The 21,887-nt window shown below is 48.2% G+C and overlaps 1 protein-coding gene across 1 annotated transcript in view; it reads right to left on the reverse strand.

Moving 5' to 3' along the window:
• Positions 1-11,485: 11,485 nt before the first annotated feature.
• The window catches only part of ARHGEF17 (Rho guanine nucleotide exchange factor 17), a 244,457-nt gene continuing 234,055 nt past the window's right edge, over positions 11,486-21,887 (reverse strand). The window contains exon 21 of the mRNA XM_048839474.2: positions 11,486-19,592. Coding sequence (XP_048695431.2) covers positions 19,402-19,592 — 191 coding nt within the window. The 3' untranslated portion in view covers positions 11,486-19,401. The remainder of the gene's footprint in view (positions 19,593-21,887) is intronic.

The raw sequence follows: 21,887 nt of genomic DNA on the forward strand, positions 1-21,887 counted from the left end.
AATGGACACAGGATCCAACCCCATCCCACACCCAGCCCTAGTCTTCCACAGGCCTCTGACAAACACCTGAGGGGGTCGGTCTCTGTTTGAGCACTTTAGCAACACTTGGATAGTTGGTCACATCAATGGAGTCTCTTTGAACTCAATTGGCTGCACAAGGCACTTGAGGTCAGGGCCTGATTCTCCTCTCACTCACACTTGTTTAAGTAACTCCATGGACTTGCATCTGATGAAGTGAGCTGTAGCTCACGAAAGCTTATGCTCAGATAAATTGGTTAGTCTCTAAGGTGCCACAAGTACTCCTTTTCTTTTTGTGAATACAGACTAACATGGCTGCTACTCTGAATCCATGGACTTTGTCTATGTTGGCACTCAAGGCACCCTCCTAACTCAGTATGTCCCAGCTGTTAGTGAATTTATCCTCACAGCATGCCAGGGGGAAAAGTATTACTGTACCTAGTTTATACATGGGGGGGGACTGAGACAGATCAGGTGACTTGTCAAACATCATCCAGGAAGGGTTGCAGTCTCCTCTCACTTGACTAGGGTAAGTCAGGAATAACACCAGTGAAAACAGAGTAGAAGTCTGAAGTCTGTAGCAGAGGTAGGAATTGAGCCCAAAGCTATAACCCAAAGGTTTAGCTGGGTCTTTTTTTGGGAGCCGGTTCTCAGCTGAATTCCGTGGAGCCTCACTCAGCAGCTGAGAATCTAGCCCTGTCATTTAGAAACAGGTTGCAAGTAGCTTTCTCCATTTCCCCTGATAAATAGGACTGGGGAGACCTCAAGCTAAGCACCTTTCATCCTAGAGCAGCAATACTTTCTTCAGGGGGGAGATTTCTGATTTACCCTCATGTGAGAGGAGGATCCCGCCCATGGTGTTTACTTGGGCACTCCTTTGAGTTCAGAGTGTCTGCTTCAATTTAACCCAGAGAAGGAACAGGGCTTTCACCCATAAATACAGTAATCCTTTCCCACAGCTCACAAACACACCCAACACCCATTGTTAACTAACCTCTAAACTCAGCCAAACAACACACACACACACAAAATATATGACAAGCAGGTGGAATGCAGGAGTAATGATGTTTTGAAACCTTCCTTATATAGCAATCTTTCCCACGGGGAGATTATTTTCATACCATTAGTCCTGACTCAGCAATATCAGTTTCATAAGAACATAAGAACGGCCATACTAGGTCAGACCAAAGGTTCATCTAGCCCAGTACCCTGTCTTCCCACAGTGGCCGATGCCAGGTGCCCCAGAGGGAATGAACCGAACAGGTCATCATCAAGTGATCCATTCCCTGTCGCCCATTCCCAGCTTCTGGCAAACCATTCCCAGCTTCTGGCAAACTTTAAAAAAAATATTAAAGCTCTCCCGTGTCCTAAATCATGAAATGCAATCAGAATACGGTTAGCCACCCATCCTGCCATCATCTGGGAAGTACCATCTTCCCAATAAATTGGACTTTCTAACTAGCTGAGAAAAGTGTTGTCTCCAACTGTTCGGAGAAATGATTCGTTTGGCCAGCTTTGATCACGTCAGTATCCAGGTTAACACCCCATATCTGGGGGAGGGAGGGGCGGAAGCAAAGCTTTGAATCAGAGAAATCAGTTGTTAATGTTCCATGGAGCCAAAGGTCCAAAGCTGGAGACTGACAGAGCTTTATGGATGTCAAGGGAGTCCCACTAGTTTCCACCAGCAAAGCACTTGGTGGTGCAAGAGAACATTCGACACACAGCAGATTTGGTTCAAAGCAAATACCTAGGCTTTTTCCACTTCATAAAACACATCTTGTTATTGTTATTCATGAGAGGCCCCATAGCTCAGTGGACTGGGAGGCAGGAGATCCAAGGTCCATTTTGCCACTGACTTGCTGTGTGACTTAGGTAAGGCACTGTTATTAATTTGCATTGTGATGATGCCTAGAAGCTTTAAGCATGGACCCAGGCCACATTTGGTGCTAGGTGTTGTACAAACTCAAATGGATGATCCCTGCCCCAAACAGTTTACAATCTAAGTCTATGGCAAACCCTTCTGCCAGTCAGAGTTGGCAGCAACAAGAACTGGGGTGGGGAAACACCACAGACAGGATTCATGCCACACAAACCATGAGCAAAAGACCCACCCTCAAGTAAGTTTGGCAGTGTCCTTTTCCCCTCAGGGTCTTATGTCCAGCAACCCAAATGTTACCCCTCCCACAGTTTCTGTTCTTGGTCAGTGCAGCCCCCAGAATTCAGAAGTTCATCTGCAGAGTTTACCTCCCAGTCTGGGTGGAAGTGGGGGGAGGTGAGGGGGGCATCTTAAGTGCTCTGCTGCACAGCCAATTGCGACACCTCTCTGTGGGGTCTTCACCGCCAGCTGCACCTCTCTATCAGCCCCCTGTGGGGTCTTCACCACCAGCTGCACCTCTCCATCAGCCCCCTGCTACCCACACCCCCTCAACTTAACACAGCTCTCAGTGATTTCAGCTCCTTAGTGACATCAGCTGGTAGTAGGGGAGCCTCAGTGCTGGTGCACTAGTAGCCCACAGAAGGTATAATACTTAGACCTAGGTATCAGTGATTTCAGCTCTGCAGCATATAACAAGACTTCTAATAGAATAAAAAAATTAGCTCTATAATTACACAGTGGCAAGAGAAAGGGATCAACACCATGCTCCAAGCACTTCCCTACTAGAAACAAATACCTATCCTCAATGTCTCTCAATTCACTGGGTTTTGGAACCCATGTCCCTTGCCTAGCGAGTGCTACTTAGTTGAGGGCAAGTCCCTCCATCATAAAATGCCAAGTACAGTTCTACTGTCCTTGATACACATAACCAGGATAACAATGCTTTATTACTCCTGCCCCAATAACAAAGAGACTGGGGATCCCACAGCAGCCAAAGTGACCATTTGGGCAAGCACTCCATCATGCTACGCAGGGTGGGTGTGCCCATGCAAACAAGATCAGTCCCTGAAGTCCTTTTCCACAGCTCACCACCAGATGTCAGGGTAGAGCTCATTCTGACTCTGCTTACACAAGGAAACGATGAGACAGTAAGGTTACCGTTACGCTAGTTAACATTTTTAATCAATGCCCTGGAAGAAAACACAGAACAGATGAAGTTTGCAGATGACAAAAACTGGGGAGTGGCAAATAATGAAGAGGACAGGTCACTGACTCAGAGAGATCTGGATTGCTTGGTAAACTAGGTGCAAGCAAACAATATGCATTTTATTACAGCTAAATGTAACATATAGATCTAGGAACGAAGACTGTAGGCCATACTTACGGGATGGAGGACTCTATCCTGGGAAGCAGTGACTCTGAAAAAGATTTGGGGGCATGATGGATAATTAGCTGAACCTGAAGTGGGCTGTAGCCCACAAAAGTTTATGCTCTAATAAATTTGTTAGTCTCTAAGGTGCCACAAGTCCTCCTTTTCTTTTTGCGGATACAGACTAACACGGCTGCTACTCTGAAACCTGAACTCCCAATGTGACGCTGTGGCCAAAAGAGCTAATGTGATCCTGGGATGCATAAACTGCAGAATCTTGATTAGCAGCAGAGAGGATATTTTGGCACTGGTGTGACTGCCGTTGAAATCCTGTGTCCAGTTCTGGTGCCTGTAATTCAAGAAAGGTGTTGATAAATTGGAGGTTTCAGAGAAGAGCCACAAGAATGATTAAAGGAATAGAAAACCTGCCTTAGAGTGATAGACTCAAAGATCTCAATCTATATACCTTAACAAAGAGAAGGGTGATTTGATTCCAGTCTTAAGTACATACATGGGGAACAAGTATTTACTAATGGGCTCTTCAATCTAGCAGAGAGAGGTATAACACAAGCCAATGGCTGGAAGCTGAAGCTAGACAAATTCAGACTGGAAATGAGGTATAAATTTTTGACAGTGAGGGTAATTAACCTTTGGAACAATTTACCAAGGGTCGTGGTGGATTCTCCATCACTGACCATATTTAAATCAAGGTTGGATGCTTTTCTAAAAGCTCTGCTCTAGGAATTATTTTGGGGACGTTCTCTGGCTTGTTTCAGAGTGGTAGCCGTGTTAGTCTGTATCAGCAAAGACAACAAGGAGTACTTATGGCATCTTAGTGACTCTAAGTACTCCTCATTGTTTTTTCTATGGCCTGTGTTATACAGGAGGTCAGACAAGATGATCACAATGGTCCCGTCTGGCCTTGGAATCTATGAAGTATAGGCCAGCATTTTCTCATTACATCTTGGAAGTACCAGCATCGCCAACCTCAAGTGTTCAGCCATCATGACTTATGCTCCCAAAAAACAAACAAGAGTCTGCTAAAAAGAACCAACAATTTATATTAAAACATTGCATGATTTTTATTAGCCTGCTGCGTCTTAAGCCTTTCAGATTCGTGACTTCACGCTGCTTTCTGCAGCCAGAAGAGCTGCGAACTTAGGTTTTCATTTTAAATAAAAGCTGAGAGAGATTCTCACATGATCACATAAGTCTTGAGGGAAAAACAAGCAAAAATCTCTATCAACAGGGCATGCACCTCTACTTTGCATAGCAGCTCTACATGCTTTTGGAGCCTCGATCTCTGTATGACAGGTATGTTAAGGTAAATGGACATTTTACAGTCTCTGTTCAGAAGTTATTGCCCAAGGACCCATCTACACAGGTTTTGTACTGCTATAATCAGTTTATAAACAGACTAGCATGAGCACAGTTACACCAGTATAAAGGTGCTTGTCTAGGGATAGCTCATTCCCATAAATGTAACTAGTCAGAAACAACCTGGGGTCTCCCTTCTCCTCTCCCTTCCCGAGAAAGGGCAATTGTGAGCTATATCCCCAAAGACATCATGCTTAGGGCTGGTGGGGAAAAATTATGTTTTCGGTCAAACAATGATAGTTTCATTACAATCAAAACCTTTCACAGAAATGTCGATTTCCACAAGCTGTCGACAAAGAGAAGGTCGACCTTTCATTCTGATCAGGTTGTTTTGATTCAATTTGATTGTCTGTTATTTAATATCTTAATACCATATAACAGCCAACACTTTCTGACAGTCCCCAATAGAGTTTGGGGATTTTTGTGGTGCAGGAAATTTCAGCTCCTCATTCCTAATCAGGGAGCTCTTGCCTTCTGTGCAAAATCTTTCTTGGATTGATGAAGCCCACATCAAGTCCCTCCCCTCCCTATTCACACCCACATCTATTAGCTACTCAAGCCAGGTCTCCTACAGGCTGGGAAGGAAGAGAGGTCATTATTTCTAGTTTTAACTACTCCAGGGGTAGGGCCAGATTCCCTCCTAGACAGATAACTCTCTCCTCCCCCATCACCTTAGGGCAGTTGCTACACAGTCCAGCTGCCAACTGCCCAGCATGAAATCCCAGACAGGAATAATGACCTCTGTCTTTGTTCCAGGCCTCCTGCTATTCCAACTTCTGTGGCCTTTCCTGGCTACCAGGTAGGACTTGTTTTGCTTGCTCTCGCAGGCAGGGCTTTTAAGAGCAATTAAGTTTCAAAGGGGCTAGTGATCTGTGAGACTTTGAGCACTCAGCTCCCGCCCATTTCCAGAGAGTGGCAAGCTTTCGGACCCTCTAGCATTTTGGCCCATAGTTCTGTGCATGACAAGCCGCCAGTGGGTTAGGGTCCAGCTGACGTGAAGTATGGAGATTCTCAGACAGAAGGTCCAACACAGCAAACCCAAAAACGATATGCTGGGACGTGGGTCCCTCTCCTGCAAACATTTCTTCCTGGATCACTTCGTGCTCATGAGAAGGCCCACCAGTTCCCTGTACTCACAGAAAGAAACTTTAATTTTCAGCTGGTATTTGATAGTTTTGTAAAATGTAGCTCAGGGCGGTGGGATCTTTTTCGATCTCCTAAGCTAGGGAGGCAGCACGGTCTCCAGAGAAGGGGGCCTGTGACTAGGACTTGGGAGACCTGGGTTCTGGTCTCAGCTCTGCCCCTGATCTGCTGGGTGACCTTGGGCAAGTCCCTTCACCTCTCCTTGTCTGTTTCAGGGCAGGGACCTCGAATGTACAGCACCTGGCATAAGGGGGCTCCCAGCTCATTTGTAGCTCCGAGATCTCTAAAAACTCTAAAGCAGGTGCCTAAGCCTGCTCAGGGCTGGAACTGGAGATCTCTGTGCGCAGGAAGTGGTCTGAGTAAGCCAGGAGGGACGCTCTCCGCTGGGCCCAGTGCCCTAGCATGGACACTGGAACACTGTGCTGCTGAGGGTGCCATCTTTCAGGAGAGATGGGAAACCTCGCTGGCAGCTGCTTTGAGATTCCATGGCACCTTTTACACACCCCATGGTTTCAGTGAGAACTTCTTCTTCACTTCCGGGCTTGAGTAGTTGCATTGCTGGGTGCTTTTATACAGCTGGTGCGTTCCACCCCAGAGGAGGTGGCATGTCAGTGCTGCTGTATTTACACCCTACATCCTAAATCCTCATAATTAACACCCCAATAAACTTTGGGGAGCAGGTGAAGAGGCCTAAAGACTGCAGCCTAGTTCCCCCGCATGCCCCATGTTGCCTTCTCCTGCTGCCACTGCTCCACTAGCCCTTGGGCTGTCAGTGAAGCATATGGAGCTGACCCCATAACAGGGAATAAAATCCACTGGCACATTGGAGGGGCTGTCACAGGCCAGCAGCCTCCTGGGCTGACAGGGCTCTGAGCTGCAGCTGCAGGTGGGAGGAGAGGCGGGAGTGGGACTGCAGCATCTGTTAAACAGAGAACGAGAGCGGCAAACACTCCACTCGCCCATGTGTCACTTGGAGAACCCAGCTCAGAATGGCTCAGCTGCCTGGGGAACAGCGGCTGGGGTAGGCAAATGGAAAGGGATGAAAGGCCAGAGACAGCTCCAGGGTCTTAGTCCTAGTGCTGGGAAGGCTTCTGGGCTCTCCGTGTAGAGAGATTCCAGTGCAATCAGATTAAGTATGTAACAGACTCCGTGACTCCCTGGCCCCAATCCCAGCTGCCCCATCAGGCTTTGGGGTTCTGGACAGGACTTTGGGTGTCCGGTCAGTAGATCTGACCCGACACTGTCAGATCCCCTTTTCGACTGGACTTTCTGGTCAAAAACCGGACACCTGGCAACCCTAGTCTCCCCAGCGTGCAAAGGACCCACAGCCTGAGTCTCTCTTAGGCAGTTTTATTTGCCAAGCGGAAGCCAGCAGAACAGACAGTTCCACAAGTCGCCCTGGGCTACAACTCCCAGAGCATTCTTCCCCGGCACCACTCAAGTTCTCACTGCCTCCCCTCCAATAGCCCTGCTCCCTGCAGCTTCCTACCTCAGCCTCACTGGCTCTCCCCTGCCCCAGGGCCAGGGCCAGGGCCAGGGCCTCTTTCAAAGCCCCATCTGAATCAGCACAGGTGTTCTGGCCCTGCTCCCTCTTAAAGGGCCAGTTTCACCCTGTGACATGCAGGTTCAATGGGTAGGGCCAGATGAGATGGCATCAGATCCACATTGCCATGTGCCAACAGCTACTGTAACCTTGTGCTTTGAGAGCTGTGTAGCCATTTAAAAGGCCTAATTGGAAGTTTCTACTTGAGCATGCACTTCTCATTGGAGGCCTCTGGTCCCGGTACCACTTTGGGAACTGGAGATAAAGCACTTGAAAGCATAATGGTGCAACCTCTTCCCTGGTGAAACAGAACCAGCTTCAGTGGGCTTACACTGGGGATGAGTAAGGCCCCATGTCTCACCGTACTACAGAAACAAGTGCACTGTATCGCCGGTGACACTCCACCCCAGAGATGGCTGCATTTCAGAGGAGCTGTATGTATCTAGCGTGTGGAGTGCTTTGGGATCCTTTGGGCTGGAAGGATCGAAAGAAGTGTAAATACTGTAATTAACTGTAGGGTGAACGTGTGAGTTATTGCCACCTTGTGGTTGGAGACCACACTTCTGTAGTTAGAAGAAAAGGAGGACTTAAGCCACTATCAGAGGCTCATTCACCTGCACATTTACCTTTGTGATATATGCCATCGTGTGCCAGCAATGCCCCTCTGCCATGTACATTGGCCAAACTGGACAGTCTCTACGTAAAAGAATAAATAGACACAAATCAGATGTCAAGAATTATAACATTCAAAAGCCAGTTGGAGAACACTTCAATCTCTCTGGTCACTCGATTACAGACCTAAAAGTTGCAATTCTTCAACAAAAAAACTTCAAAAACAGACTCCAATGAGAGACTGCTGAATTGGAATTAATTTGCAAACTGGACACCATTAATTTAGGCTTGAATAAAGACTGGGAGTGGATGTGTCATTACACAAAGTAAAACTATTTTCCCATGTTTCTTTCCCGCGCCCCCCCCCCCCCCCTCGACCGCCCCGACCCCTTACTGTTCCTCACATGTTCTTGTCAATTGCTGGAAATGGCCCACCTTGATTATCACTACAAAAGGTTTTTTTCTCTCCTGCTGGTAGTAGCTCACCTTACCTGATCACTCTGGTTACAGTGTGTACGGTAACACCCATTGTTTCATGTTCTCTGTGTATACAAAATCCTCCCCACTGTATTTTCCACAGTATGCATCCGATGAAGTGAGCTGTAGCTCACGAAAGCTTATGCTCAAATAAATTTGTTAGTCTCTAAGGTGCCACAAGTCCTTCTTTTCTTTTTGCGGATACAGACTAACATGCTGCTACTCTGAAACCTGACTTCTGTAGTTGTGGGGCTTATGACGCACAGATGAGGAGATTCCCGTTAGCTCAAAAGTTAGGGGCAGATGCTTTTGGAGCAGTCGGCTCAGTGTTCCATCCTGGTAATCGCTGTGAAGTTCTGAACAGCTGGGTACGCCAAACCAGAGATCAAAGGCTACCGCTGATTTGTTAAATATTACAAGTCAACCCCTGCAGAGCCTTCTCCCACACTGAGGGGAAGCTCAGAGCTGTGCGAGAGAGATGCCTTCACAGCTAATGCACTCCTGACCTGCATTCACCTGCCTGATGAAGTTTAGTTCAATTAACCTTGTATCAGCTTTTAATCCAGACTTGTGGGCTCCCTCTGGGGCTCCTGGGGGCTGCTTCTGACCAGCAAATTCAGACTGTGTTCACAAGGGACGAGGCACATGGGTGGCCAGGGATGCTTTGCTCGCTGCCCTCGAACCCAGAGGCGCATTGGTCGCAGTTCCTTCCTGCCTTAGCCCCAGGCCCCTGCTGCGCGGCCGACCTGACTTTTAACGGCCCGGTTGTCAGTGCCAACCGGAGCCGCCAGGGTCCTTTTCAACGGGGCGTTCCGGTAAAAAAACGGACACATGGGAACCCTAATCCTCAGCCAGAGACCCCACAACCAGCTCTGCTCCCAGCTCTTTTATTTCCCTGCCCCCAGTCCCAGCAGGCCCTGCCGACAGTTCCCAGGGGCCCTCTGGGAATTGCACCACCCAGAATCTCGGTTCTGGGCTGAAATGGGATGAGGGCCGAGCTTGGCTGGAGTCTCCCTTAAAGGGCCGGCCTGCCCTGTCACAATCTCTAGTGGCAACATGGACGTTAAATGATTAGCCCGCTGCAAGTCAGTGGCAGAGCCAGTCCCAGAAACCAGATCCCTGACTCTTGGTCCCCTGGGCTATCCACAAGCCCAGCCAGCTTTGCTACAGCACCTCGGGATAAGAACAGATAACATGGCTACTGCCAGCGTGTGTTTGTGACAAGGGCTCTGCAGCAGGCATTGGCTTGGCTTATAGTATCTCTGCAAAACACTGGCAGGTTAATTACCCAGGGCCTGATCCTGCTAAGTGCTGAGAGCCCTGATAACCCACTCAAAACAATGGGAGTTGGGGTGCTCCTTGGCTCACAGCAGTGGATCCCCCAGCATCCAGATGGAAAAGGGGACCAGAGGAGTAGTACGTTTCTGAAGAGCACGGTATTTTCCCTTAAATAATACAAGGGGAGAAAAGTGCAGGTGTAGAGATGTTACAGGGAGATGAAGACACCAGCTGGAGAGATAATAGACATGGTCTGGGATTAAAATGCTTTTCTTCATGGGCCCAAAGCTACAAATCTGGGGCTACCTCCTGCCCTTCACCTACAGGTGAGCAGCAGCATGGGTTAATGGGTAGTGCACTGGGCTGGGACTCGGGGGATTACGTTTTGAGTCCTGTCTCTGCTGTGTAGTCTTGAGCAAGTTACTACCCCCCTCTGTGCCTGTTTTCCCATCCGTCTTGTCTAGACTGAGAACTCTTTGGGAACTGCGGCTGTCTCTCGTGATGTGTATGTACAGTGCCTAGCATAATGGGGCCCTGATCTCACTTGGGTCTTCTGGGTGCTGCTGAAATAGCAAATAATAATGGGCTGTTCCCACCATTGTAAATGGGAGCAATATGTGACCTGCAATCCCTGGCATGGTGGCTCTGGGAGGTGCATCTTTCTTCCACAGAGAACATGAAACACTGGGTGTTACCATAAAGCTTATGCTCTAATAAATTGGTTAGTCTCTAAGGTGCCACAAGTCCTCCTTTTCTTTTTGCGGATACAGATTAACACGGCTGCTACTCTGAAACCATCTTTCTTCCGTTAATTCTCCTGCCAGCGCAACTGCGGAGCAGCAAATACATGGTAGAGAGTTTCACGGCAGGGGGGTGTGTGTGGCCAGTAACAGCCCTCAGCATTTTCACAGGGGATGGTCAGTGTCCCCGTCCACTCTGAGTAGCGGTAATGTCTTATCCAGCACCCTCCATCCCAAAGCACTTTGCAAACTCAGCAGCTGGGCGTGCGCCCATTGACTTCAGTGACCAATTTCCCACTGAGCTCAGCATAGCAGCTTCACGGCCTTTATGTGCAGGAGTCACTTCACCCATCACGGACATGAATGCAGCTGCGGGGCGGCCCAGGAGCTGTTCTGCACGACACAGCACAGCCGCATTACGCTATAGCTTAGAGCTGGGCTCGAGTTGCAAAATTCAGGTGCAGATCTCAAAGTCTGGGAGTGTTCTGATCTAGGGGTGTTATAAAGAGAGGGGGGATTTGTGAAAATCAGATCTGGCTTTCACAGACCCCACAGTTCTGGGATGTTCAGCTCTCAGTAAAGTGAAACTTTTTGTGGAAAGTGTCAGCTGGACTACATCTCCCATGATGCAGCATAGTCATGCAACCGCCATGATGTCTGCCCTCCTCTCACTAAGAGGGGAGACTATGGTGTATCATGGGAGATGTAGACCAGGCACTATGCTGGCATTTCCAAATCCAAATATTTCAATGAAAACTCACCATTTTCCACAGAAAAAGGCCCCATTTCTTATTGTTCACTGCTTAGATGCTGGATACCCTAAGATAGCTGCAACCCGCACTGGGAGAGTGGAGGTCTTTGTCCCCAACTAGTGACTGCTCTAAAAATTAGACTTATGAACCTGCTGAAGATAGTGGCTTGCCAGGCTTAGACCTTTAGTTCGAGCAATAGTGTTTCCTTCTTTTAGAGCTGAAGGACATTGATTCAAACCCAGCTATCAGTTACGAACTGCCACAACAGGGCGAAGGAAAAGAACACACACAGATTTGGGCTCTGACATCAGTGACCTTTAATGACAAAGAACCCACGGTGACAAAATAAAAAACAAACAAACCCAGGCATAATGTGATCGTCGTAACACCTCACGGGACTGGTAATACTTCAGGAGTAAAAGCTTTTTGTTTTGTTCTGGTCTTTAATGCACTGTAGTAGTTATAACTTAAATGTGGTCGGCACCCCTTGCTGTGCCTGTGAAACTTAAACAAGTATATAAAAATATGCCATTAAATTCATATCAACAATCAAAGACTTGAGAACACTATGTACAGAGGCGGCAATATATACCAATATTTACAGTACGTCTCAGCGGGATCTCTCACCAAACAGAGAAATAAAGCCAAGAGAACAGAGTCAAACAGGGAGGGGAGTGAGCATGGGAGACTGTGCCTTGCTTTGCCTGTCCTCTCCTCGGGTGCATCTCAGGTGCAAATGCCAGTCCCTTAGTTCTCTATGGAGTAGCAGCAGCATACTCCTCAAAAGAAAGACCCAGGGCCTGGCTGGAGGAGCCAACCGCACCCGCCTGGCATATGGGTGGTATCAGCAGTGATGTTTGAGCAGTTTGTGGAGTGGGGGTGCCGAGAGCCATTGAACAAAACTGTAAACCCTGAATATGATGGAAACCGCTTCAAGTGGGGGGTGGTGCCGCACCCCCAGTTCCAGCACCCCTGGGTAGCAGGGATTGGCCCTTTGATGGATCACACGCAACTCTGCCACCATTGCGTCTCTAGACTGCGCCGGGAGACGGCACGGTCTGGGAGCCTGGCCTCACTCGCGGCCATTGATGAATGGAGCTCCTTTCTACCTCTCTGCCAGGGGGAGCAGCAGTGGTCTGCACCGCTGTGTGCAAGCGGCGTCCCCTAGTGTTTACAAATGGGAGGGACTTTGCTTTAAGGGCAAAAGGCAAAGAAAATATTTACAGCGTCTTTCACAGGACGATGGGATCTGAGCTGCAGGCCTCTCTATGTCCTGTAGGTATTGACAGGCCCACATCGCTTTGGGAAAGCCTCACAGTCACTCACGGATTTTACACGCTTCGAGGCGGGTCCCTGAGCCTGCAACTGAGCTGATGGGGGAGGGGAGGAGAAGTGATTTTTGGACAGATCTAAGAAACAGCATCCTCTCAGTGGTGGGAAGGGAGCCCCGCAGTGCCGCATGACATCGCCACTCCGGCCGGCCAAAGACCTTGCCAAGGTCCTCCAGCCATGCGAGGGCTGGGAGGAGCTGAGATGTCAAATGGAAAAGAACCAGGAGAAATGCCTCCCTGCACCTTTTCCAGACACAGTTGGGTCACCAAGGAGCAGGCAGGAGTGAGCGAACACGCCTTTGGTTTTGCTTGTCAGTTCACCTCTAGCCAGCAGAATGAATCCTTCGGTTAGGATCATTAGACACTTTTCTAGGCTTAACTGAAGCTGAAGGTGGGCTGGAAAACACATATGGCACATACATTCCTGGAATGGTTGGAGATCCGATAGCAGCAGAACCCTGCACTGAGAGACTGAACAATTCCTACAGTTTCACCCTGCGGGACATTGGTGCGCTGGGCAGGAACGCAGACTCTGACCCCCATGGACCCTTTTGGCCTTGAAAGATAAGAATTTATTTGAAGACAGAGCTGGTTGAAAAGAGGGGGGAAATTGCCCCAAACGTCCCAATCCCTCTGACCCCCTGCAAAAACATTTCAATCAGCTCATTTCAACTGGCCCCTCCCTTTGCTCACATGCTCTATCCCAGCTCAAACTTCGGTTCTTCCCTGCAGCCATCAATCTCACCACAAACACCTTAACCAGAGGGCAGGATGGCGGTACTCGGCGTGTGACACCGGCAACCGCACCGGGGGAAACCTGGAACGTGACCTTGGGGCCCAATCCTGAACAGGGACTCTTTATTTCCATGGGAGCGAAGGGTACTCAGCTGCTCCCAGAAGACTGAGCCAAAGTCCCTTGACGTCAATAGACAGACTCTCAAGACCTTCTACAAACAGCTGAAGAGGGAGGGATTTTCATTCTGGTTTTAAGATCTACTTGCCGGCTTTAAGACTGTACCCAGTCTCAGCAGCTGATCTAACAGGCCCATTCTAAGAGTAGTTCAGCAAAACCCATTCTCACCGAGGACCTAGTTGTCTTTAAGGGAAGCATCCAGGTCACTGCATCTCAAGGCCAAGCCCACCTCACCTTCTGTGAAACTTCCAACAGGGATTTTACATGGATCAAGTGAGCAGGATTCACCCTTCACTGCTGGAAGAGTCTGCTCGGAGCATCTAGGAGATTGCGAAAGCTTCGATGAGAGGAGGTGACTGTGAGATCATTCTCTTTTTCATCTCCCAGTCAGGTCTGTTACGCCCAAGCCCTACTGAGCATCCAAAGTCCTGTCATGCCAACCAATTCCCTTCCAACCGAATCCTCACCGCGTCTGAGACCCCGGCCTGTTTCCTTCTAATATTCATTTGAAATGTGAACTAATGTGGCCTAGCAGTTTAAGATCATGATGACGCCTCCAGTGGGAAAACAGACAGACCAATGCACGATCTCTTGCACCCTGCCAGTCACATGGACTGAGATGACAGTGATGAGGCTTTCAAAAGGAGAAGCCATTGGGTTAGAGTTATTACTGGGGGTGCATTGCTCCTAAGTGGTGAACACTCAATAGGGATGCGGAATCTGGGACCATGTTGGTGCCAGATGCTGCAGCTAAAGTGACTCAAAGCACAGACAGAGGGCACAAAATATTCATGAATGTTCACCATATATAAGGGCTGGTATGAATTACCAGGGGACAAATCAAGGTCCTTTTAAGCATGGTGGAGATGACAGGAACGATCATCCTCCTTCCATGGCCAACGAGCAGTTATGGTCCCACACTGGATTTCCCTTGGAAGTTTGCTCTTTGGAGACCTCCAGGATTGGGTGTGACAAAGAAACAAAGAATAGGAATAAATGGTCAATTTTCACAAAGGAGTGAGATAAATAGCAGGGTCCCCCTAGGATCTGTATTGGGACAGGTATTGTTCAACATAGTCATAAATGACCTGGAAAGAGGGGTATACAGTGAGGTGGCAAAATTTGCAGATGAAACAAAATTACTCAAGATAGTTAAGTCCAAAGCAGATTGTGAAGAGCAACAAAGGGATCTCACAAAACTGGGTGACTGGGCCACAAAATGGCAGATGAAATTCAATGTTGATGAAAGCAAAGTAATGCACATTGTAAAACACAATCCCAATTATACATAGAAAATGATGGGGTCTAAATTAGCTGTTATCACTCAAGAATGAGATCTTGGGAGTCATTGTGGAGAGTTCTCTGAAAACATCCACTCAATGTGCAGCAGCAGTCAAAAAAGCGAACAGCATGATAGGAATCATTAGAAAAGGGATAGATAATAAGAGGAAATATCATAATGCCACTATATAAATCCACGGTATGCCCACACTTTGAATACTGCTGCAGTTCTGGTGGCTCCATCTCAAAAAAGATACATTAGAACTGGAAAAAAGACAGAGAAGAACAACAAAAATGATTAGGACTATAAAACAGCTTCCGTATGAGGAGAGATTAAAAAGACCAGGACTGTTCATCTTAGAAAAGAAACGACTAAGGAGGGATATGATAGAAGTCTATAAAATCATGACAGGTGTGGAGAAAGTGAATAGGGAAGTGTTATTTCCCTCTTATATAACACAAGAATTAGGGGTCACTCAATGAAATTAATAGGCAGCAGGTTTTAAACAAACACAAGGCAGTACTTCTTCACACAACGCACAGTCAACCTGTGGAACTCATTGCCGGGGGATGTTGTGAAGGGCAAAAGTACAACTGGGTTAAAAAAAGAATTAGATAAGTTCATGGAGGATAGATCCATCAGGGGCTATTAGTCAGGATGGTCATGGACACAACCCCATGCTCTGGGTGTCCCTAGCCTCTGATTACCAGAAGCTGGGAGTGGATACCAGGGGATGGATCACTCAGTAATTGCCCTGTTCTGTTTCTGCCACTGTCGGAAGACAGGATACTGGGCTAGTTCCATGTGGTCCTGGCACATGGCAGCTAGGGCTCAGAGTGGGACTCGAGCTGCTGCAGGCTGCCCTGTCTTGGGTTGATTAGGTCACGGATTCAGCAAAGCACTTAAGCATGTAGCTAGGCCCCACTGACTCCAAGGCATGCCTCAGGGCTCAGCTGCTCCTAAGGTGGTGCTAACTGGGAGAGCTGCATGTAGGGCTGTGACATATGGGTATTTTCCGACAGGTAGGGACAGGGTGCAGGACAATCGCTCCATTATGCCGGCTGAGGAACTGTCTGTCTATCCCACCTGCGCAAGAAATTCTGCATCTCCCCAAATCTCCACCCTCAAATTCAGCACCTTATACCCCACTCAGCTAGAGACACACACAGCTGTCAATCAAGAGCCATGCTGACCCGGCCACCTGTTCTCCGGGGGCGTGATCCACTGCCTACCAAAGCCGACTAGAATCTTTCCATTGGCTTTGATGTAGGTTGGCTTGCGGCCTAGGAGATCACCCCATGAGGAAGAGAACGGCCCCGGGGGAAGCTGCTGTATCTGACCCACATGTCGCTCAGACACATTGGGCCAATTCCATCCTGACCCACGCCCTGGAAATGGAGACGGGGCAGTTCCTGACGTCAGCAGGTGAAGACTCTGTGATTTGTGAACGAACCTCTTGAAAAAACCACTTCTACCAACACATTGTGCACACACAAGGGAACCCGCCTGTCTTAAAGGAAGGTAAATCTCATGCAGCATCCCCGGAGGATGCCTTCTCAGAACATGCCTGACCTGTCACCTGTATTGTTCATATCGCAGTAGCATGTGGAGGTGCCAACTGAGATCAGTCTCACTGTGCTAGGTGCTGTGACAGACACAGGATAACCAACAGTCCCTGCCACAAAGAGCTTCACATCTAAATACACAAGACAGACAAAGGGAGGGAGGGGAAGCAGACGCATAGAGAGGAAAGTGTCTTGCTCCAGGTCACCCAGCAGGTCAGTAGCAGAGCTGGGAATGGAACCCAGGTGTCCTGACTGCCAGCCCTGTGCCCTAGCAACTAGATCATGTTTCTGTGCAAAATCCCAAACCACTTGATGGAGCTAATCAGCCGAAGAGGGAAAGGGAGGAAGGAGAAATTACACGTTTTCAGATGAAACAGGAAAACAGATAGTATGCAGATGAGGCAGAGAGATGAAAGAAAGCTGCTTCGCACGACAGGAATTGCAGAGGAGAAGGCTCTTGCATGAAGACTTACATATACTTGTATATAGTGTTCAGGTCACTGGGGACACAAAATGCTGTTTAAGCTTTTGGTTAAAGTATTTAAAATGCTATAGAATAAAGTATTTTCAAATACCGCAACAGGGCTAGAAATACAGCTAGGGTAAGCAGGCATAGCCACGTGGGTTGCAATGGAGCGATGTCCACTGACACTAGCTAGATGTGTGGCACGGAGCTTGTAAGCACATTGTTCGGGCACTCAGTTCTTCCACCAGAGCTGCTGTGTAACTGGGAGAACCCAGTCAGGGTTGTCTTTAAACCTACTGAAGTCTGCAGACAGGCCAAGATTTTTAAAAAACAGGTGCTTAAAGTTAGGTGCCTAAATCCATCTTTCGACATCTAAATGAGTGGCTTGATTTTCAGAAGCGATGAGGACCCAACACGTGGGGAGACGTCTCACCAGGAAGCCATGGGCACGGTGTTCAGGCAACACATTTAGGTATCTAAATATTGTTATTCGTAATTATTTGTACTGTGGAAAGGCCCAGTCACAGACCAGGACCCCATGTGCTAGGTGCTGTACAGTGCAGAACAGAATGATGGTCCCTGCACCATAGAGCTGACAATCTAAGTAAATATGGATTGAGAAGTTGGCACCCTGGGCTACCTTTCCAAAAGTGACAGGCGATTCTGGGCACCTCCATTTTTGGAGCCCAACGTGAGACACCTTAGAGGTGGTTTTCAGAAAATGTGAGCAGCCAGGAGCAGATTTTCAAAAGAGCCAGGGTTCCAGAGTATTGCCAGTCCAGAGTGTTCAAACTCCCCAGACTGTGTTCAGAATCATGAGAGTGTTTAAAAAATCCTTCGTCTGGGGTTCATTTTGATTTGCCTTCTGTTTACCGAGCCTTCAGAGTACACTTGGGTCCTGGTTCCCAACTTTTTCTCTGCAACCATGAGGGCTAGAAATTTAATTTAAAAAAAATGAAAGCTGAGAGTCTCATGAAATAACATGACTCCAGAGACTGGAGCTTTAACGTAAGCACTAAATATCACGAGATCTGTAAGAGCTGGCAACACTGGCGACTTAGCAGCACAAACCCCATTGAGAGTCCACGGCACATGAATTCTTGTCATGTCAGGTGCTTTTGAAATTCCCAGTGCTGCACTCTGAAAAACCAGTCCTTAAGGTGTCTCCTGTTGGGCATCCAATCCTCACTACTCACCTTGAGGCCCCATCTTGGCCACGTGAACCCCCACAGGCAGTTCTGGGGGGGGGAGCCTGCCTGTAAAACACCTTCGTTTGTGGACATTTTTGGTGCAAGCTGGCTGACAGTGGATTCATACTCTCTCGCTAGGTGAGTAAACCCCCATAATTCTCTTTGCTCCCCATCCCCACACAGGATTCGGGATCTGGAAGCTAAATACATAAATTAAGTGCTGGGGACAAAAAGGTAAGTAGTTAAAAAACAACCATAAATACTGTACAATGCAAGAGACAGTTGCAGTCGGACAATGCCCCTCCTAGTTCTGCCCCGGCTGTAGGCCACAATAACCAACTGGCTTTGCTCTTAAAGCCAAAGGAGCGTGAAGCTGCCCTGGTCCTAACAGTGCCCCCTTGTGGCGCTGCCCGCTATCAGGGATCCAGCTAAGTATTGCACATTTTTCATGCAGCGGCTCCCCTCTTTGCTGGCTGAATGGAGATCAGCTCTCCGCCCCCTCTGCAATCGGAGCTGTTGACTGTCAGCCAAGACGCTCCCACCTCTCCTCTCCCCTCCAGACACTCAGGTAACCCTCTGGGATCAGCGCTCGTGGATGAATGGACCCTGCTGCCATTGTAGGACATTTGCTATGTGCAGCTCCTCATTGGTTGGGACTGACTGCAGGCTGGGGCGTCGGCACCCTGCATACAACTCCCTGGGCCCGAAGCTGCCACTGCTTCCATGCAAGCTCCTTGACAAATGTCCGCCCCACAGAAAATAAATAAGGATATTGTATACGTATCCAAAACAACCACCACCACCACAAGCGTTCTTTGGGTGACCGCGATGAGTGAGCGGGTTAGCTAGAGACCTAGAGATGCTGGAGCAGCTGCGGCCAACGGGGATGCTGGAGCGACTTCCTCTGACAGGAGGAGCGGGGAGCCCTGTGTGCGGGGGCCCTCGTGAAGGTGGCGGTGAAGTGAATGCGACGGTTTGCTGATTCTGGCTGGGTGGACAAGAGACAGAGAGAGAGAAAGCAGGCAGGCTACCGTCCAGGGGTGTGCTTGCTTAGACATGGACCTTCCGCTTCCAAGAGCCTGGATGCAGAACCCCAGGCAGGTCAAAGCACAACACACAAAAGAAAGGCCCCCTGCCGACTGCACGAACAATGGATTCTCTCCTCTGCTAAGCCCTCCTCTTTCGCCTGGATGCTTCCAAGCATGCCACATAAATCTGTCCATCCAGGTGCCCCTGTCCCCACACCCACACCCACCGCTGGAGTAAGCGCAGGCTGCCCCATAGGATCTGTTTGCTGCGCGTGTTCCTCTCACCACGCTGCAGACGCTGTGTTTGGGAGGAGCTTGTCCCCAGGCACACACAAATCATCCAGGATGGGAGACGAGATGGGCTCGGGGGCGGTTAGTGACAAGAGGAGGCAGGGGTGGGGCTGGTGCTCTCCCCCCAGTGGGGCCCCGTGCTGCTGCAGATCAGACCCTCCACAGGAGGAGATGGTTTGTGCTGTCATCTCGCCCCACTGTCTCGCTGCTGTTGGTGAGTCTGAAATCCTCATAGCCATCCCCCCCGCTGATCACCAGCATCTTAGACTTGGAGAGGACCATGTTGGAGGACCTGTGTCTTGCCAAATCTCTCTTTTCTGCGTCGCTCAGCTTCTCGGTACCTGGGAAACGGAACAAGCCCAGAGAGATCACAGCGCGTGCACGGAAAGAACGGCTGTCTGACAGAATGTGGCGAAGGGGTTCTCAAACCCAGCAGTCTATGTCCCTCCCCAGCCATGAGCCGTAACGACCCAGGGAGCCTTGTCACGCCCCACTCTCCTCCCAAGCAGCAAAGGCCAGGAGTTTTAAGGGTTGAGTGATTCTGCAGGCTCATCCTGAGGACCTGATTTTCAGAAAGTGCGGAGAACCCAAGCTGCTAAAAATCAGAACCCACATGTGGTTTCACACCAGGCATCCCAAAGCCCACACCCCCTTCCTCAACTGCTTTGGAAAGCCTTGGTCAAAAGAAATGGGCTTCTCACCCTGGAAGGCCCCAGCTCACCTTTTCCAAGAGCAGCTTGAATTCTGCTCTGTGCTAACCTCACCTCCAGGGAGACTGAGGGAAGGGGCAGCTTATTCATAGATTCCCAGGCCAGAAGAGACCATTGTGACCATCTAGTCTGACCTCCTGCATAACACAGGCCGGAGAACTTCCCCCCGCAAATTCCTACAGCAGATCTGTTAGAAAAACATCCAGTCTTGATTTAAACATTGCCAGGGATGGAGCATCCACCACGACCCTTGATAAGCTGCTCCAGTCGGAATTTGTCTCCTTTCAACTTCCAGACACTGGATTGTGTTAGACCTTTTCTCTGCTAGGCTGGAGAACTCACTAGTAAATAGCTGTTCCCCATGTAGGTACTTATAGACTGTGATCAAGTCCCTCACTTTGTCAAGCTACATAGACTGAGCTCTATGGCAGCTGGGTGTGTACTCCAGGGGGCAAAAGGTGTTCCACTCCCCCTAATCATTTTTATTGCCCTTCTCTGTCCCTTTTCCAGTTCTAATATATCTTTTTTTGAGATGGGGTAACCAGAACTGCAGGCAGTTTTCAAGTTGTGAGGGTACCATGGATTTATATAGAGGCAATACGATATTTTCTGTCTTATTATCTATCTTTTTCCGAATGGTTCCCAACATTCTGCACACTTTTTTTGACGGCCGCTGCACATTGAGTGGATGTTTTCAGCAAACTCTCCACAATGGCTCCAAGATCTCTTTCCTGAGTGGTAACAGCTAATTTAAACCCCCACATTTTGTATGTATAGTTGGGATTATGTTTTCCAATGTGCATTACTTTGCATTAGTAATTTTGTATCCTCAAACCTTTGGTGAGGCACCTTGTTAATGGCTTTCTGAAAGTCCAGGTACACTATACCCACTGAATCATGCTTCTCCACACATTTGTTGACCCCCCTCAAAGGATTCTAATAGATTGGTGAGGCATGATTTTCCTTTACAAAAGCCATGTTGATGCTTCCCCAACAAATTGTGTTCACCTATGTGTCTGATAATTCTGTTCTTTACTTTAGTTTTAAGCAGTTTGCCTGGTACTGAAGTTAGGCTTACCAGCCTGTAATTGCCAGGATCGCGTCTGGAGCCTTTTTAAAAAATCAGTGTTATATTAGCTATCCTCCAGTCATCTGGTACAGAGGCTGATTTAAGTGACAGGTAACATAAGACACTTAGTAGTTTTGAAATTTCACATTTGAATTCCTTCAGAACTCTTGGGTGAATACCATCTGGTCCTGGTGATTTATTACCATTTAGTTTATGGCTTTGTTCCAAAACCACCTCTACTAACACCTCTGTCTGGGACAGTTCCTCAGATCTGTCACCTAAACAGAATGGCTCAGGTGTGGGAATCTCCCTCACATCCTCTGCAGTGAAGACTGATGCAAAGAATTCATACAGTTTCTCTGCAACAGCCTTGTCTTCCAGTGGCCCATTGACTATTTGGCAGGCTTCCCACTTCTGATGTACTTAATTTAAAAAAAAAAATTTTTTTTGCCTGTTAGTTTTTGTGTCTTTTGCTAGCTGCTCTTCAAATTCTTTTTTGGCCTGCATATTTATACGTTTACACTTGACTTGCTAGAGTTTATGCTCCTTTCTATTTTCTTCAGGAGGACTTGACTTCCAATTTTTAAAGGATGCCTTTTTGCCTATAATCGCCTCTTTTACTCTATTGTTTAGCCACGGTGACTTTTTTTTATTCTTTTACGATGTTTTTTTCATTTGGGGTATATATTTAATTTGAGCCTCTGTTATGGTGTTTTTAAAAAGTTTCCATGCAGCTTGCAGGCATTTCACTCTTGTGACTGTTCCTTTGAATTTCTGTTTAACTAGCTCCTCATTTTTGTGTATTTCCTCTTTTAGAAGTTAAATGCTACAGTGGTGGGCTTCTTTGGTATTCTCCT

The sequence above is a fragment of the Caretta caretta genome, chromosome 1 (genome assembly GCF_965140235.1).
Source record: "Caretta caretta isolate rCarCar2 chromosome 1, rCarCar1.hap1, whole genome shotgun sequence".
Classification (NCBI taxonomy): domain Eukaryota; kingdom Metazoa; phylum Chordata; order Testudines; family Cheloniidae; genus Caretta; species Caretta caretta.